The sequence below is a fragment of the Loxodonta africana genome, chromosome 4, assembly GCF_030014295.1.
Source record: "Loxodonta africana isolate mLoxAfr1 chromosome 4, mLoxAfr1.hap2, whole genome shotgun sequence".
Taxonomy (NCBI): Eukaryota; Metazoa; Chordata; class Mammalia; order Proboscidea; family Elephantidae; genus Loxodonta; species Loxodonta africana.
This window is the reverse complement of record NC_087345.1, coordinates 111041496-111060987: the sequence shown is the minus strand read 5'-3', so window position 1 is coordinate 111060987 and position 19492 is coordinate 111041496. Positions and strand designations below refer to the sequence as shown.

Sequence of the window (19492 nt, the reverse complement as noted above, 5' to 3'; positions counted from 1 at the left end):
GTGGTTAAGTGTTTGGCTACTAACCAAAAGGTCAGCAGTTCGAATCTACCAGGTACTCCTTGGAAACCCTATGGGGCAGTTCTACTGTGTCCTATAGGGTCACTATGAATTGGAATCGACTCAACAGCAATGGGTTTGGTTTTTTTTGGTTGGGTGGGGTGGGTAGCAGGGCAGACTGAAGAAAAAGCATGGCTAGGGCAATTCCAAGGAGAGGAAACAATGTAAGCAGAGGCACTAAGACAGGAAAGGACAGGGATCAAGGGCAGGGAATAAGCAGTGCAAGAGTTCTGAACCATGAGGCACGAGGTGGGGGGGATATTATAAAATAAGACAGAAAAAATATATCAGGATCCAATTACAGCAAGACTTAGTTGGCCGTTTGCTTGGAGTTTTTTCTGTAGTCACGAGGAGCCACAGGAGATTTTTTTTTTTTAATGTTTATTGTGCTTTAAGTGAAAGTTTACAAATCAAGTCAGTCTCTCATACAAAAATTCATATATAGCTTGCTATATACTCCTAGTTGCTCTCCCCCTAATGAGACAGCACACTGCTTCTCTCCACCCTCTATTTTCATGTCCATTTGGCCAGCTCCTGACCCCCTCTGCCCTCTTCTCTCCTCTCCAAACAGAAGCTGCCCACATAGTCTCATGTGTCTACTTGATCTAGGAAGCTCACTCTTCACCAGTATCAATTTCTATCCCATAGTCCAGCCTAATCCCTGTCTGAAGAGTTGGCTTTGGGAATGGTTCCTGTCTTGGGCTAACAAGGTCTGGAAACCATGACCTCGGGGGTCCTTCTAGTCTCAGTCAGACCATTAAGTCTGGTCTTTTTATGAGAATTTGAGGTCTGTATCCCACAGCTCTCCTGTTCCCTTAGGGGTTGGTTCTCTGTTGTGTTCCCTGTCAGGGCAGTCATCGGTTGTAGCTGGGCATCATCTAGTTCTTCTGGTCTCGGGCTGCTGTAGTCTCTGATTTACGTGGCCCTTTCTGTCTCTTGGGCTCATAATTACCCTTTATCTTTGGTGTTCTTCATTCTCCTTTGCACCAGGTGGGTTGAGACCAATTAATGCATCTTAGATGGCCACTTGCTAGCACTTAAGACCCCAGATGCAGCTCTCCAAAGTGGGATGCAGAATGTTTTCTTAATAGATTTTATTATGCTGATTGACTTAGATGTCCCCTGAAACCATGGTCCCCAAACCCCTGCCCCTGCTATGCTGACCTTCAAAGCGTTCAGTTTATTCAGGAAACTTCTTTGGTTTTGGCCTATTCCAGTTGTGCTGACCTCTCCTATATTGTGTGTTGTCTTTCCCTTTACCTAAAATAGTTCTTATCTACTATCCAATTAGTGAAAACCCCTCTTCCTCCTTCCCACCCCACTCTCGTAACCATCAAAGAATATTTTCTTCTCTGTTTAAACTATTTTTTGAGTTCTTGTAATAGTGGTCTCATACAATATTTATCCTTTTGCAGCTGACTGATTTCACTTAGCAGAATGCCTCCCAGATTCCTCCATGTTATGAAATGTTTCACGGATTCATCATTGTTCATTATCGATGCGTAATATTCCATTGTGCAAATATACCATAATTTATATATCTGTTCATCTCTTGATGGGCATCTTGGTTGCTTCCATCTTTTTGCTATTATAAACAGTGCTGCAGTGAACATGGGTGTGCATATATCTGTTCGTGTAAAGGCTCTTATTTCTCTAGGATATATTCTAAGGAGTGGGATTGCTGGATGGTAGTTCTATTTCCGGTTTTTTAAGGAAGCACCAAATCGATTTCCAAAGTGGTTGTACCATTTTAGATTCCCATCAGCAGTGTATAAGCGTTCCAGTCTCTCCACAACCTCTCCAACATTTATTATTTTGTGTTTTTTTTATTAATGCCAGCCTTGTTGGAGTGAGATGGAATCTCATTGTAGTTTTGATTTGCATTTCTCTAATGGCTAAGGATCGCGAGCATTTCCTCATGTATCTGTTAGATACCTGAATGTCTTCTTTAGTGAAGTGCCTGTTCATATCCTTTGTCCATTTTTTAGTTGGGTTATTTGTCTTTTTGTAGTTAAGTTTTTGCAGTACCGTGTAGATTTTAGAGATCAGATGCTGATCAAAAATGTCGTAGTAAAATCTTTTTCCCAGTCTGTAGGTAATCTTTTTACTCTTTTGGTGAAGTTTCTGGATGAGCATAGGTGTTTGATTTTTAGGAGCTCCCAGTTATCTAGTTTCTCTTCTGCATTGTTAGTAATGTTTCGTATACTGTTTGTGCCATGTATTAGGGCTCTTAGTGTTGTCCTTATTTTTTTTCCCATGATTTTTATCATTTTATATTTAGCTCTCTGATCCATTTTGAGTTAGTTTTTGTGCATGGTGTGAGGTATGGGTCTTGTTTCATTTTTTTGCAGATGGGTATCCAGTTATGCCAGCACCATTTGTTAAAGAGACTGTCTTTTCCCCATTTAACTGTTTTGGGGCCTTTGTCAAATATCAGCTCCTCATATATGGATGGGTTTATGTCTGGATTCTCAATTCTGTTCCATTGGTGTATGTATCTGTTGTTGTACGCCACAGCAGATTTTTAAACAAAGGAAGTACATGAGAGCACCTAAGAGTAGCTAAACTTTTAAGTGGTTGCTGTGTGCCAGGAGGGTCCCTGGGTGGTGCAAACAGTTTGCATTCGACTACTAACCTGAAATTGGTGGTTTGAATCCACCCAGCAGCCTGACGATGTACTTCCCTAAAAATTAGCCATTGACCCCAAATTCTCATAAAAAGGCCAGACTTAATGGTCTGACTAAAACTAGAAGAATCCCGGCGGTCATGGTCCCCAAACCTTCTGTTGGCCTAGGACAGGAACCATTCCCAAAGCCAACTCAGCAGACATGGATTGGACTGGACAATGGGTTGGAGAGAGATGCTGATGAGGAGTGAGCTACTTGCATCAGGTGAACACTTGAGACTATGTTGGCATCTCCTGTCTGGAGAGAAAATGGGAGGGTAGAGGGGGTTAGAAACTGGCAAAATGGTCACAAAAGGAGAGACTGGAAGGAGGGAGCAGACAGACTCATTGGGAGGGGGGAGAGTAAATGGGAGTATGTAGTAAGGTGTATAGAAGTTTTTATGTGAGAGACTGACTTGATTTGTAAACTTTCACTTAAAGCACAATAAAAATTATTTAAAAAATCAGCCATTGAAAACCCTATGGAGCACAGTTCTACTCTGACACACATGGGGTCACCATGAGTCAGAATTGATTCAGCAGCAACTGGTTTGGTTAATTTTTATGTGCCAGGTGGTTTTCTAGGTACTTCACAGGAAGATTTATTTTCCTAAATCTGCATGACAACCCTTTGAGGTTAGTACTATTATTATTGCAGTTTATACATGAGGAAATGGAAAGCCCAGAGAGGTGAAGGAACTTCCCCAGGAACCACATCAAATGAGTAATGGACCTGGGATTTGAAGCCATGGAGTCTTATTCAAGAACTGAGCATCTCTGAACTTTCTGAATTACCTGCAAAGCATTCAGTATATTTTAATACATGAATTTGTTTAAGAGAGGACATAGAGCTGTAAAGAATCATGTAAGAGGTATGAGCCAAAAAATGTTTATAAAAGCTATAGTATCTCTGAAAACTGAAGTGTGTATGTTTTAAAACCTTCCCACAAAACCCTGCCATCTTTGTGGTGGCCAAATGACTGGGTTTTCCCAGAATGGTCCTGTTTTTTCCTGATGACACAACATAATTATTAGTGGCACTCTCTTTCACTCTCAAAAGTTCCCCAGTGTGGACAATTGGGCATATGGTTACTTTATGCCTGCACTTCTTACGTTGGAAGATGCAGAACAATCTAGCACCACTCAAAGTAAAAGAAAATATCAAAGCAATTTGCAGGAATTATTAGTATTATAAGTTTCAGGCTGTCCCCGATTTGTGACAAACAGAAAAATGTACCAGAAGTTTATTTGAAGGTAAATGTGAGGTATCTAGGCCTTGAAATTTTTTTTTTCTGGTGGGGGGAGAGGGCCTTATAAATATTAAGTGCTATTTATCTATTTATTTTGCTTTAAGTGAAAGTTTCTAAATCAAGTCAGTGTCTCATACAAAAGGTCATATACACCTTGCTATATGCTCCTAGCTGCTCTTCTCCTAATGAGACAGCACATTCCTCCTCTCCTCTCTGTATTCCCCATGTCCATTCAGCCAGCTCCTGTCCCCCTCTTCCATCTCGTCTCACCTCCATACAGGAGTTAGGCCTTGAAATTTTTGGTAATTTGAAAAGGCAAAGGCCGTAGCTACCCATCGGGCAAAAAATATTGTATTTAATCTCAACAAATGCTTAATAAACTCCTGAAGTCATAAATGTTTTTCAGAAATCCTTAGTTGCTAATCTGCTTTCAGCTGGACCAGCTTGCCTTTTTGTAGCTAGAGGAACTTGTGGACTGAATATTTCTAACCCATGAGGCTGACAATTACTGCGGCTGTTGTTCAATCCAGCGGCTGGAGCCAGGATGAATGAATGAATCCAAATTAAAGAATTACCCAGTCATATCACTTGATAAATTAATACTTTAATTTTGTTTACAGTAGAAATTTTAAGGCTTTACGTCTGGGGTCTTAAAAGCTTCTGAGCAGGCATTTAAGATACTCCGCTGGTCTTACCCCATTGGGAATATCGGAAAATGAAGAAAACTAAAGACACAAGGGAAAGATTAGTCCAAAGGACTAATGGACCACATCTACCACAGCCTCCACCAGACTGAGTTCAGTACAATTAGATGGTACCCAGCTACCACCACTGACTACTGTGACAGGGATCACAATAGAGGGTCCCAAAAGAGTAAGAGAAAAATGTAGAACAAAATTCTAACTCACAAAAAATAGACCAGACTTACTGGCCTGACAGACACTGGAGAAACCCCGAGATGGCCCCTGTACACTCTTTTAGATCAGTAATGAAGTCACTTCTGAGGTTCACCCTTCAGCCAAAGATTAGACAGGCCCACAAAAGAAAATGAGACTACAGGTGCACACCAGCCTAGGGGCAAGGACTAGAAGCAGGAGGGGACAGAAAAGCTGGTAATAGGGAACCCAAGGTTGAGAAGGGAGAGTATTAACATGTTGTGGGGTTGGTAACCAATGTCACAAAACAATATGTGTACTTACTGTCTAATGAGAAGCTAGTTCTGTAAAACTTTATCTAAAGTACAGTAATGAAAAAAATTTTTTTAACTTCAAATATGTACATCTCTAAGATATTACCACATAAAAAAATGTATATCAAATATAAAACTTTATTTTAATAACAGAGATCCCTACTTACTGGAATTTTTCCTAATATTTTTCCCGTTTTTGTTTTTTCTCTCATTCTCTGTGTATTTTCCTAGACCATTTGAACGTAAGTTGCTGATATTATGACACTTCACACCTTTAAACACTTCAGCCTAAATTTCCTAAGACAAAGGACATTTGCTTACATAGCCAGCCATAATACTGTTATTACATTTAATGAATATTCAATACTATTATCTAATATACAGCTCATATTTGGATTTTCACAATTGTTCTGAAAACGCTCTTTACCATAGTTTTGGTTTGTGGATTTGATCAAGGACTTAGTTAAGCATCGTAAGTTGCATTATCATGTTTCTTTTGTCTCCTTTTTAAACTCTGTTATCTCCCTGCCTTTCTTCTTCTTCTTCTTTTGTTTTTGTATTTCATTCGAAAAGGCCAGGCTAGTTGTCTAGCAGAATATCCTACAATCTGGATTCATCTGTTTCCTTATGATTAGATTCGAGTTAAACATTATTAGCAAGAATATACCACTTTTCTTCAGGGGGTACATGATGTTGGTTTGTCCCATTATTGGTTATGCTAAGTTTAATCACTTGGTTATGTTGGTGTTCGCCAACTGAAAAGGTACTCAGTCCCCTTGATAATTAATATATAGTCTGTGGAGTAATTCTCGGAGACCATGTGGATATCATATTACGTAATTACGTACCCAATGGTTTTACCATTCTTTGGGGTCCTTATATGAGTCAATTATGATGTTGGTGGTTGCAATATGGTACTAACTGAATTTTTGAAGTCATTTACTGAAGAAAAATCTTCCTTTTCATCCCTGTCTTGGGGATAATTTAGGCCTCAAGGGCAGATGGCGGCTGGGTTGATGAAAGTGAAATGCATAAACAGCTCCCCAAGCATACATTAACCATTAGAATATCCAAGATGTTTTCTTTTTCTTTGAGAGTGGGTGTACAGGGAATTTCTTTTTTTAGAGCCACAGTTCTTTATTTTAGAGATTTGTACTTAAAAAAATAAGTATTGACAGAGTGAGAAAAAACAAAATAAATTCCCTTTCTGATTTCCTTCTAGACTGTGAGAATTCGGTAATAATGAGATGAAATTTTCATTTAACAACCACATTATGAAAAGATATTTGATGTTTGCCTTACCGTTTAAAAATGCCTTGAAAGTTGTCATATATAAAGCATATTATATTGGAATTGAATGAGATGATATTTTCATTTAACAACCACAGTATGAAAAGATATTTGATGTTTGCCTTACCGTTTAAAAATGCCTTGAAAGTTGTCGTATATAAAGCATATTATATTGGAATTGAATGAGCACCAAAAACACAGAATGCCTTTGAAAGGCAGGATAGTAAACGGGAAGTGTTCAGCAAGGGACCTCTTGATCTAGGCTAATAATCCTTTTGGGAATTTATCTTCCGGCTTTTGTACCCACTCTGCTCACCACTGGCTCACTCAGTGAGTGTTATCTGATGAGAATCTTATTTCACTTCTGAAAGCAGAGCGTTGTTCTATTTGTTGGGGTATTAGGGGATAGCAGGAAAAGATTGACTCTAGGCAATGTAATATAAAACCCACCCATCCATCCTGAAATTAGAGATTGCCTTGCATGCCATATAAATTCTCCCACTTGCAATTCATAATGAAAAGACTTAAATTTTTGAAGCAGTGACTATCCTTCATACCTAAACAAAACTATCCTTTAATATCGGGGTAAGAATCTTAGCAAGCTGTCTCTAGGAATTCATTTATAGTTTGTTTCATTTTTCCTCTCTGTTGTTTTATAAGAGACTTTTAGATATTATTCTTGTGGCCAAGTAATCCTGGAGCCGTGAATCTTCACATTATATTCTTTAAGCGTGGAAAAATGATTTTGCCCGTTTTGCTGGTATGGTACAGTCACACGCTTTTCGCTCTAATTGGGATCCTGCTGAGTAAGGAACTGTCATGACCTGGGAATGGTCTATATTTGTATTACCCTATTCCAATCCTGAATTTGGAGAGAGCTGTATACCCCCCACATAAACCAAAACCAAAACCAAACCCACTGCTGTCAAGTTGATTCCGACTCATAGCGGCCCTATAGGACAGAGTAGAACTGCCCCGTAGAGTTTCTAAGGAACGCCTGGAGGATTCAAACTGCTGACCTTTTGGTTAGCAGCCGTAGCACTTAACCATTATGCCACCAGGGTTCCCACCCTGTGCATATTTGCTTGATAAATGCTTGCACTGTATTGTGGCTTATATTATGTTGTTGTTATTGATTCTAGAATATTAACTTTTACATTAATACCTGGCTAGTTCAAGCAGGGGCTTGATGAGTTTCAAGGATTATATAAGTTTTTGGTCATGAAATAACAGAACCCAAAAATTATCGGTTGGTTAGTTTAGCATGTAGATAGTACCTGGCAATCACAATAATTCTATGAGAGACTGGCGGTTACAGCTAAGCCAATATCTTTCAGTGTCCACGTCCAGTTTGCTCAGTCCTTTTGACATGCAGTGGGCCCCCTCCAACCCCAACCCCTGTCCCATGTGTGTGGCACAAAGCAGAAGACCTTGTTATAATTTGGAATGCAGCTAATACCTTCAAAGGATATTTGTCATTACAGTGAATGAGGAGGGTACTGAAATATTTCCTATTTTTAAACACTTTGTTTCACTTTCTGAGATGCAGCATGACACTTAACTCCAAAGAGTATTTAAAGTCCACTTTATTGTAAAGGCTTGCAGTGTACATTGCTTGAATCTTAGACACAGGTCTACACTTGTCAAGCAAAGTTTATACAAAACTGAAAAATAAGCAAAAATATGTCAGAAATCTTACTACATAACAGGGCCTATTATGCTCCTGTATGGGAAATATTTGAATGAGAGGTGGCTCTTGAAATATCTTGATTAAGCCTTGGATCAAGGCTTCTGGGAAGAGCCTCAGGAGAACAAATAACAGCAACAACGAGGTTTAACGTGTGCTTGTATTATCGCATTCTCACAACAAGCCTATGAGGTATGAATTATTATTTTTCCCATCTTATGGGTAAGGAAAGTTAGGCTTTGAGAGGCTAAGTAGCATTCCCAATTTCACATTTCTCTGAAGTGGGCCACCTTATAGCCAAGGCAGCACATACTAGAACCAGTCTGGTTCCCTAGGATCATCAAAACTGTAGTTCAAACTAACTCTCAAAACACGGCCAATTGAAATGAACTTCCTAAGTGTCTCAGTACGAGATGAGCCTCAGAAGTTCACTTGCTTCCAGAAGTTTAACCAAAACCATATTGCTGCATGGGGAGTCTAATGGGCTATACTTGGCTGCCTTCTGAAAATTAGATTTAATGATAAAAGAGGTTAAAATACATAAAATAGAGTGAAATACGATAAAAAGATTAGGAAGAATACTACTATTTAAAATTTCATGAGAATACATTTTAGTCTTCTAGTTCTTATACATACTTTCAGCCTCAGTTAAAATAGTGAACAGGAAGAGGAAGACATGGCTAACAAGAATATTTGTTTTGTTTATGGGGAAAAAATAAACCTATGGTGACCATAGAACAGGGGCTATAAAAAAGTTAAAAAATCTGGATGTCCTAAATCAAGGGATTCTTGAGGTTGGATTCTCTTGCTTCTGTGAGAGAGTCTTTTCTTTGGTGCCACCCGATGGAGGCTCTTGGTGGCCTTCCCGGGGTGCTCTCTCCGCAGTAGTGAGGAGAAGACTTGCTGCCTCAGCCAGCGGAAGACCCACCCAAGGTTTAGACAGGATAGGGTTTGTATGTTAGAAGCACTGGCCTCCTCCTCTGGCTGAGCTGATGAATTTGAGGAAGTTTCTGTAGTGCTTGTCTTTTGGCTGCCAGTTGCCTGGCTTATCTACCAAGAAAAGGAATGATGGGTTAGATACATGTCACTTGGACAACAAGGTTGTCAATTTTTACCCATTCTTGGAACTCAAATCCTTTTACCAAAAATATCCAACTACAAGTGCAAAGTTAAATATTCATTAATACTTAAAAATATACATCTTATCATTTTTAAAAGTGATAATTGAGGGCTTTGGGTCATAATTGTTAGCCTATTTCATTGCTTTCCTACCCTTCTCTCTCCCTCAGTACTCCTCATTATTTTCCCTTCACCTCCACCCTGACTCTTTTCCTTGCTGTTATCCTTCCACCATGACTAGCCATGTCAGAGACCCAGGGGGCCCGGTCCTGCTTCATAAAAAAAAACAGGTAATAATGCTCCATGAGTTCCAACCTGGTCCCCCACCAGGCCTATCCCTGCTCTCTTTTTTTACGTAACCCTTACTGCTCACCTCAATGACTGCCTGTTCCTGAAGCCTGAGAGGAATCTGTGGAAACTGGGTGACGTCTTTATTTTCTGATGATTTCAAGTTGGGCAAGTCTTGACAAGAACTATGTTTTTGATGACTGATCTGAGCCATATCTGGAGGGGAACTGCTGGATAGCTGGAAATCTTCCTCCTGAGTAGATTCATGGAAAATAGAATCACTGTCTTCATCGTCTTTCTCATTTTCCAGAAATTTCTCAAGCTTTTGCACGAGACCGTCCAGTTTGCTGAGAGTCAGTTCTGTCTTCTTTTCTGGATACTTGTCCATCCACTGGTTGTGTCCATTTAAATCCCAATTAGCTATTGAGTCTGAATTGTTAGAGCCCACATCAACATCCCAGGCCAGGGTGATGCTTAGTTTGCAAAACTGCTCTGGGTCATCCTGAATTTGGTCTCGTCTCCCCATGGGTCTCAGTGTACTTTCAGTCCTCCACATTCCTTGGATAGGAGGGAGGAGTTGAAATGAAGGACTCTCAGAGGGCGTGTCTTCATGGGGGGTTGTGTCCTCATAGTAGGTGTCCTCACAGGGGAAATAGCCCACAGAGAGGCTCAGATTAGATTCTGAACTGCAGTCCTCTGTGTCAGTATTGTCGCTGTGGGAGGATGAGTATGCCATGGAGTTCAAGGGCTCAAATCTTACAGCCTAGGTCTCTCGCATCTGAGGTAGCTTTAAAAGAAAAAAAAAAGGTGAGGTGGAAGAGAAGAAAAGGAGAGTCATGTTCAAGCAATAACATCTGTTCCTTTTTCTGTTTGGAGAGAACTTAATCCTATTTTTGCAATTTTCAATGAAGGGTAGAAGCGGTAGCCATTTCCCTTTAAAAATCTGTTTTCTTTGTATAGCTCTCTATTAATAATCCTCTCCAGTAAGCCTGTCTACTTGATGCCTCTCATCCTCTTACTTCCTATAGTTGAAAGAACCATTGTCATCTCTTCTATCATAAAAGAAATAATTTTATAAAATTTTAAAAGTATAGAAAAATGTAAAGATGAAAATAACTATGCTAGGATCCCACCATCTGGAGATAATGATAACCACTATTAAAACATTTTGGTGGATTTCCTTATATTCTTTTCTTTTTGTTTATTTATACACACATACACATACATTGACATATACATATATATAGATGTATGTGTCACATTAATTGTTGAAATTCAGATTATTTTGTGGCACAGGCCTAAGTATGGCTATTCTGTAATTTATAACCACTTTCTTATTGACCATTCAGTTGTTGTTTTAACAAATAGCTCTACAGTAAACCTCCTTGTCCATAAATATTTGACAGTGTCTCTCATCATATTCCTGTAAGTGGGATTAATACATCACTTTCCAGAAAATCATGGCTATTGAAATGCCTATCCTCCCACCATTTGCTGGTATTTTATAAGTCCAGCTTTTTCTGTGATGCCCTAGGAAGTGGGGGTGGAAGAACAAGTACGCGTGTGCGTGCGCGGGCGCACACACACACACACTCACACGTATGCTCACAGACGGTTCAGACTCTGTCATGCCCTGCTCGGGTAGCTGCCCACATGAAAGAGGTGCTGCCAACTCTGGAGCAGATCCCAAGACTCAGTGGCTATAAGTCCAACTGTCAGAAGTTTGTGTTCTAGGACTGTTGGTTACCCTGGCAACAAAAGGAACCAAGCTATTGCCAGAAATGAGGACTAAGAAAGAAAAAAGGAGTAGAAAGCCATAGGACCCCCTTTCATAATATTCTGTACCCTTTGCTTCTGGGGCTGAAGAAGATCCTTCTTGAGGGCAGAGGGACAAATGCAATGGTGGTTACTTCCCTTTTGTCACGTGGGTGTCTAAGATGGTTCTTGTCTTTAGAGAGTTTTAGGCCCTCTTTGGAGAGATGGACAGAGTGTTAAGTGCAGTAGCAGCACTTAAAATAATATTATAGGAGTTCAAAAGGAGAGCCTGATGCAGCCAGGTTTGGGGTTCAGACAGGGGTATGGAGAAAGGCCTATTGGAGTACTCCTGACCTGAGTATTTATGAAGGAGTAGAAGTTAGCCAGGTGAAGACGGGAGAGGGTCTTTCAGACAAGGATATCCAAATGAGAACAGCCTGGTGTGTCGGAGACCGATCATGGGCAGGTAGTGGCTCACCATTAGGTAAGTGGGCTCAGTGAGATCATGGAAGACCTTCTACTCTTGTTAAGTAACTTGGATTTTATCCTGTAAATCAGTTTGGGGATGCCCCTGTACTTGGATGAGGGTATTCATTTTTCAGACACTCTTCTGGGCCATTCCAAATACACTGAAATAATCATTATTAGTGGCTTCACACCTAAAACACTGAAAAGTCACAACATATTATTTTGAAAACCTTGAGAAGATTTATTATGGCTGATCTCTCTAAAAAAAAAAAAAAAGGGCGGGGGTGAGAATGAGCCACTTCATACTATTTAGATTAAATAACTGCCATCCAAGAGAAGTTAATCAAACCAAGTCCTAAGTAAGACATTAACACAAGTGGTATCATTAATGAGGAACAAAAATGCCCTGATCTGTTATTAGAGGTGAAAAGTCACTCTTCAGCATGGCATCCTAAGGGTGATGTGTGTTGATGTTACTTCTACAGTACTTTAGGGGGGAAAAAACCAGAATGAACAAATGTATATGAAAGAAGAAAAAGTTAAAAGAATACATAAAAGTATAGAAAATGGTATTATGGTATCATAAACACCTATATACTTACAACTCAGTTTGATCAAATCTTAACATTTTACTATATTTGATTCATTTTTTTCAAGAAATAAACCATTATGGATAAACAGAAGCCCTCTTATATTCTTATATTCCTTCCTGATCCCCTTCTTTTCCCACTCCCCCCATGACCACTATCCTGAATTTGATGTTTATCCCATGCATATTTTAATACTGTTTTACCTTTGGGGACAAAAGCCAATGTAAATAGAATCATATACACTACAAGTGATGCTCTTTAGAAGAGAGGAAGTCCCCTTATTACCTTAGTTTGTTTTGTTTCATAAAAATTATTGTGACAAGGACATCCTCTTTCCAAACCAAACTCATAGCTGAGATATTTACAGTGTTTGTTTGGGGCGGGGGGCGGGGGGCGGGGGGCAGCGAGGTAAGAGCCAGTGCAGTTTCCTATGCTGTATTTATATGCTCTTATCTAAGCTCTTGTATGTACATAATAAAGGGGAGAGAACTGAAAACTGTTCTGGTGTAAGCAAAGTTAAATGTATCCGACCTCTGCTAGATACTAGGTACTCTGCTAGGTGCTTTCACATGCATTATCATTTAATTTTCACAGCTCTCTGAGTTACTGTATTTTGGCCCTAATCTTAACTTGTGCAGTTTAGAGAACCCAGGTCTGCCTCCGGGGCCTAGAAGTCCTCTCCGCCATCTTGAGAGCGGACCTCACGTGATTTATTTGTGCATCATGGGTTGGTATGGTTAGTCTGTTACCGTGGTAAAGGAGGGCCATAGGTCTCCTATCCCACAACGTCACCCCGGAGCGTTGCCACACATACAAGTATTTAATGGCAAGCAGGCACAAAAACATTGTAGAGCTTCGTTCTGTAAGCTGTAGAACTTATGCATGTGACTATTAAAAATAAAATAAAAAAGGTGGTTCCTCAGTCACAGTAGCCACATTTCAGGGCTCAGTGACTACATGTAACTAGTGGCGACATCATTGGACAGGTCAGAAGTAAAACATCCCATCATCACAGAAAGTTCTCTTGGATGGTGTTGCTCTAGAAGGTCCCTGTTCTATGTCCTTTTGTGCATGTGAATAGCACCCTAGATGAAAAAAAGTTTCATTAGACACAGAAGTCAACAGCATTCTAGCATCAAGATTAGTCTGATCTTATTGTCAGAATCAGTTGACAAAATTTCCTCCAAAACATCTAGAAATGGACTGGTGGGAATCATCAGCCAAGGTCACCATTCTGAAAGGTTTAGATATTTTCGTTGGATAGATTCTTATATTCAGTTCATGCAAGAGTGGGAATGTCTATAAGATACTCATAGTCCATATTGAACACCATTTTATTGTCATTTATTGTCACAGCCATTATGCTAAATAACCTTCCGCTATTGATCAGAGCTAAAGACAGTTGACTTAATGTCTTGTTTGTGTGAACTTTTGATTAGTCTTGTCAGCACCTGATGTGGCTGGTGTGACTGAGGAACTAAATACTTGTACCACAACTGCGTGTGTTGAACCATTTTGGTAAATTGCAGACAGAGTAACAGCCTATATATAGATTGTCACATTGAGTCTTTACAATAAGCCTTTCTAGTAGACATTACAGCTATTAACCTCGTTTTAGACTTGGTTGACTTCCCTGAGAGCCTTGGTCAGTTTATTGCATGATAGACCAGGAGCTTCTTCATTTCTTGAGTGAGAACTAAATGCAAATCATTTGCTCAGTTGCCAAATATTTAAAGATTTATCTTTTCTTATTTTCAACTGTCAAGGCTCATACACAGTTAAGGTTGAATCTGGTAGTACCTCATGCCACGCCAAATGTGGGAACCCACAGCCCTTTCCTAGCTATCTGTTGGAGTCTCTGGGTGGTGCAAATGGGTAAGTGCTTGGCTGCTAACCAAAAGATTAAGTGGCTTCAGTCTACCCAGAGCTACCTTGGAAGAAAGGCCTGAAGATGTACTTCCAAAAAATCAGCCATTGAAAACCCTAAGGAACACAGTTCTACTCTGACATACATGGGGTCTCTATGAGTTGGAATTGACTTGACAGCAACTGGTTAAGTTCTCTGTTAGACTATTGCTTCTGTTTTTCAATTTTTAAATTAATTTGTTAACTGTGTATTGAGTGCCTACCAAGTTCCAGGCCCCCAAGTCTGAAACTTCTAGCAATAGCTAATCCATTTTTAACCTGGTTTTGTTTCATCTATAAAATAGAGAGAATGATGTCTACCTTGCAGAGTTTTGGTAATGGTTAGAAGTTATATATATGGGATAGTGTCATGGATTGAATTGTGTCCTCCCAAAATATGTGTCAACTTGGTTAGGCCATGATCCCTAGTATTGTGTGGTTGTCCTCCATTTTGTGATTTTCCTATGTGTTATAAATCATAATCTCTGCCTGTGGTTAAAGAGAGTTAGGGTGGGATGTAATATCCTTGCTCAGGTCCCATCCCTGATCCAATGTAAAGGGAGTTTCCCTGGGGTGTGATCTGCACCACATTTTATCGTACAAGAGATAAAAGGAAAGGGAAGCAAGCAGAGAGTGGGGACCTCATACCGCCAAGAAAGCAGTGTTGGGAGCAGAGCATGCCCTTCGGACCTGGGGTTCCTGCACAGAGAAGCTCCTAGTCCAGGGGAAGACTGATGACAAGGACCTTCCACCAGAGCTGACAGAGAAGAGAAAACCTTCTCCTGGAACTGATGCCCTGAATTTGGACTTGTAGCCTACTGGACTGTGAGAGAATAAATTTCTCTTTGTTAAAGCCATCACTTGTGGTATTTCTGTTATAGCAGCATTAGATAACTAAGACAGTAAAAAGTTTATTTACTTATTTTTATTGTGGTAAATATGTGTATAGCAAAACATTTGCCAATTTAACAGTTTTTACATGTATGATTTAGTGACATTGATTATGTTTATCATGTTGTGCAACTAGTGTTGTTAGTTGACATTGAGTCGGCTCTGACTCAAAGCAAATCTATATATAACAGAATGAAACACTGGTCCATTTCATGGAGGGCTTCCCTCATTTTTGCTGACCCTCTACTTTACCAAACTTGATGTCCTTTTCTAGCAGTGAGTATTTCCTGATGACATGTCCAAAGTAAGCAAGTAGTCTTGTCATGCTCTAAGTACAGAAAGAATTTTCTGTACTTCATCCAAGATCAATTTCATGGTTCTTCTGATAGTTCATGGTATGTTCAATATTCTTAGCCAACACCAAAATTCAAATGTTTCAGTTCTCCTTCTATCTTCCTTTTTCTTTGTCCAGCTTTTCATGCACATATAAGACTGAAAAGAGTTAGGCACACCTTAGTCATCAAGTGCAATTAGTACCACTGTCCTTTTCCAGATTATTTCAAAAAGGTTTTCCATTATTCCATACTTGAGGAAACTGAAACTCCTGCCCTTATCTTTCATTGCCACTGCCCCTCCTAGGAAAATGTCTTTATTTTGTTTTATAATTTCAAATATAGTCTAGTTTCTAACCCTGGTTGTGTATCTAAACCACATGTGCATTTAATAATCATTCATGTCTTTGTATGGCCATCTGACTGTGTCCTCCAACTGAACTGGAGCCTCTGTAAGAGACGGGTAGATCCAGGGTGTCCTTGGTAGGTCCCCAGCAGCCAGCGCAGAACCTGATTGGTGAGTGCCTCTGGGATTCTGAAGGTCTTATGAAACCACCAAAGATAGCATTCTTTCCCATATTACTTGCATGGGAGCTACACTGGAGAGTTTTCCATTTCTAGTAGATTCTCCAGTTGTAGGTGGAAATGCCCAGAAAGGCACCTTTTTGGGGCTAAGCAGAAGTCTGGTGAAATGGGTGCTATTCAGTCTGGGCATTTAGATGCCATATATATAAATCATTTGAGGCAAACAGTTGTTCTCCCTTTGACCACATTACATTAAATTGGGTAGACAGGTCCTCTTGGTGGAGTTTTCTACAAGAAATGTTTGGGGTGAAGAACGGGAAGGTTGTAGGCTCCCTGGGTGTTTCTAATTATTTCAAGGAAACCAGAAACCACAGATTAAAGAGGAGAGTTGGTATTTTACTACCTTTCCTTAAAGTGATTGGTCGTAAGCAAAGACCTTTGTTCTAATTCTCTCGGTACTGCAAAAGAATGGGGAGAGTGGAAATCTAAGAAGATGTGCCCAAGGCTGAGTATCCAAGAAGCACCTCAAGAATTGAGAGGCAGACAAACTGGCATGCAACTCCCATACTAACCCAGTGGGAGAAAATGTGGATAGGAAATGGCTTAAAGTGTTTTCTTATATTCTGGAGACTCAGAAAAATCGTATATAGTATCTGAAGAATGAATGTGAAATTAGGAGCAGGGAACTTGAATGCATGTTATAAATAGTAATTAACTGTAGTTTAATTGGAAGGAAGTTAGAGGAAAAGCAGACCAAGAAAAGGAGCCTGGGGTGGGGACTGGGGTGAGATTCTGGTTTGGTGTCTGTCTCTTCTCCCTGGTCTTTATCATCACAGAGTCAACCCCACACCCCACTGGCCAAGCCTCCTGTCCTGCTCTGGTTCCCACATTTAAATGATTTGCCCATTCAGTGCTTTACATTTCCATCCAGTCTTTTATTAGCACAGATAAAGCTTTCTCTACACTTTCCTGAGGCTAAATAAAACTGAGCTATGGGAAGTCCCCCACCTCTGACAGGGACCTCCCGCAGCATCTGTGAATAGATGCTGTGTGTGCCTGCACAGTGGTCTCCATTCAGTTATGAACCACTTGCACACATCTCCTTTTGGAAGATAGTTTGTTACCAAGATTCACTTGCAGTAGCCTACCAGCTTTGGAAGTGGGTAATGAAAATAACATAGGTTAATGAAAACTATAAGAAATAATTGGACAAGGATTTTTAAAAATCTTTTTAAGTTAAAAATAACTTTTTTTTTCTTTAGCTATAAAAACAATACAAACAATAGCATTCATTGTTCATCATAGCACTTTTCACAATAGCCAAAAGGTGGAAACAACTGAAATGTTCATCAACGGATGAATTGATAAACAAGATGTAGTACATACCTACCATGGAATATTACTCCATCATAAAGAGAAGTGAAGTCCTGATGCATGCCACAACATGGGTGAACCTAGAAAAGAGTATGCTGAGTGAAATAAGTCAATTGCTAAAGGACAAATACTGTATGATCTTACTTATATGAAATAGAGAAATATATAGAAACCAAAGATTGTTAGTGGTTACTAGGAATGGGAGGGAGGGGAAAGGGGGAATTTTTGCTTAAGAGGCATTGAGTTTATGTTAATGGTGGTGGAATAATTGGTAAAAGGATAATGACGAAGGTTGTACAACATGAAGAATGTATGCAGTGTCACTGAATAATACATGTGGAAATTGTTGAATTGATGAAGGTTTTGTATATATTTTCATCACAATAATAATAAAAATGCAAGGTGATTGTGTAACATTAGAAAAGACAAGACAAAAAAAAAGTGTTTTAAAAAACCCACCAAAATCAAAATTTTAGGAATAGAAATTATATCCGTGGTTACTGGAAGCTGGGGATAGGGAAATGATATCAAATGCAGATGAACAAGAGGGAGCTCTTTGGAAATAGAAATATTCCGTATTAGCACTGTCCAATAAAAATACAATGAAAGCCACAAATGCAAGGCATGTATGTAATTTTTAGTTTTCTAATAGGTATAATAAAAAAGGGGGAAAAAGGTGAGATTAATTTTACTATAATTTATTTAACCCAATATATTTTAAAATATATAATTTAAGCATATAATCAATATAAAAATTACCGATAAGCTATTTTACATTCTTTATTTTAATCAGTCTTAAAGTCCGGTGTGTATTTGATTTTAGAGTAGACTTATTTCTAAGGCTCCGTAGCCACATGTGGCAACTCTGTTGGGCAACAAAATTCAAAAGAGTTTGGGTAGTGTTTACATAACTGTATACATTTGTTGAAACCCATTGAATTGTACATCTAAAAAAGGATGAATTTTACTGTATGTAAATATACCTCAATTTAAAAAACCCACATTTTTCTACTAGTCAGAATGAGCCAATATTATGTTCCTTTCACGAACATGTATTGAAATTGTCCAGTAAAGATGAATCTAAGAAATGGAACTGCCCAATTTAAAAAAAAAAAAAAACAAGAGTCAAGAACATACATTAGAACTACCCAAGGCTAGTTATTTTCATAGACTTCAGGTGTGTGCGTATGCATGCTTGTATCTGTTTTTTCCATTTCACAGCTTAGAAAGGACTGGTGAAAATTTAATTAGCCGGTACAATTTTACAGTAAAAATAAAAACGGATTTGCATGTGTTTGGCAAGATAAAAATGAGTACAAATTGTTTTGAAAAGGACCTAATGCTAATTTTAGAAGAGCTTGTTGTTTTCTCTTGTTTTATAGCTGCTTCTCTTGAAGCAGTATTCAAAATTGCTTGTCTCCTGACTTCCTTCTGTTTTTATTATATATTTTTTTAATGTGCTTTATAGTAACTATTTTGACAGTGGGTATATCTACGTGCAGGCCTTTTTAGTGTGTGTGTGAAGGGAGGAGGTTCACGTGCTTATTTGGTAGGAGGTTGTGGGGGGCGGGTACGTTTAACTTTCATGACTAAAGCCAGGAAATATTTCTGGCTGTGGAACAGTGTGTCACTAGTTATAAATAATATAGTTGGTATTTGATGATAATTTGCATGTTTTGTTTCTACATCTGAAATTTAAATTTTGCTGAAGCTAAATTAAATACTGACAATTTGTAAATGAATAAGTCTAGGAGAAATAGCCAAAAGGGGATCTTCTAAATAGTCTCAAAACCTGGATGTCTGGGCTGAAAATAAAAAGGTCCAATTTGGGTTAAAAAATCAACTCCCTAAGTTTTGACAGGAGAAAACCCAACTGATATGAAAATTATGCTGTAATATTTATAGGCTAAATCTTAGAGGGAACACATAGTATGATGTAGTTGTTTTAAAACTCTACAACTCACAGAATACATCTAAGTGGACCCCAGGTTTGGAACAAGGTAAGCTATTCTTTGTTTTATCTGGGCTTACTTCAGGGCTCTGTGCTCAAGAAGCAGTTAAGCCAACTCTGTAGTTGTTATCAAGATGCATTTTCATGTACAGCTGT

General features: G+C 39.0%; 2 protein-coding genes across 10 annotated transcripts in view; one reads left to right on the top strand and one right to left on the bottom strand.

The window, feature by feature from the left end:
- Positions 1–19492, top strand: part of PPFIBP1 (PPFIA binding protein 1) — a 211604-nt gene that overhangs the window by 98142 nt on the left and 93970 nt on the right. The window lies entirely within an intron of this gene.
- Positions 8542–10346, bottom strand: C4H12orf71 (chromosome 4 C12orf71 homolog). Its single transcript, XM_064283216.1, has 2 exons — positions 9631–10346; positions 8542–8640 (listed from the first exon to the last, which is right to left on the bottom strand). The coding sequence occupies exons 1-2, from the start codon at positions 10279–10281 to the stop codon at positions 8542–8544; spliced, it is 750 nt and encodes a 249-aa protein (XP_064139286.1). The 5' UTR covers positions 10282–10346.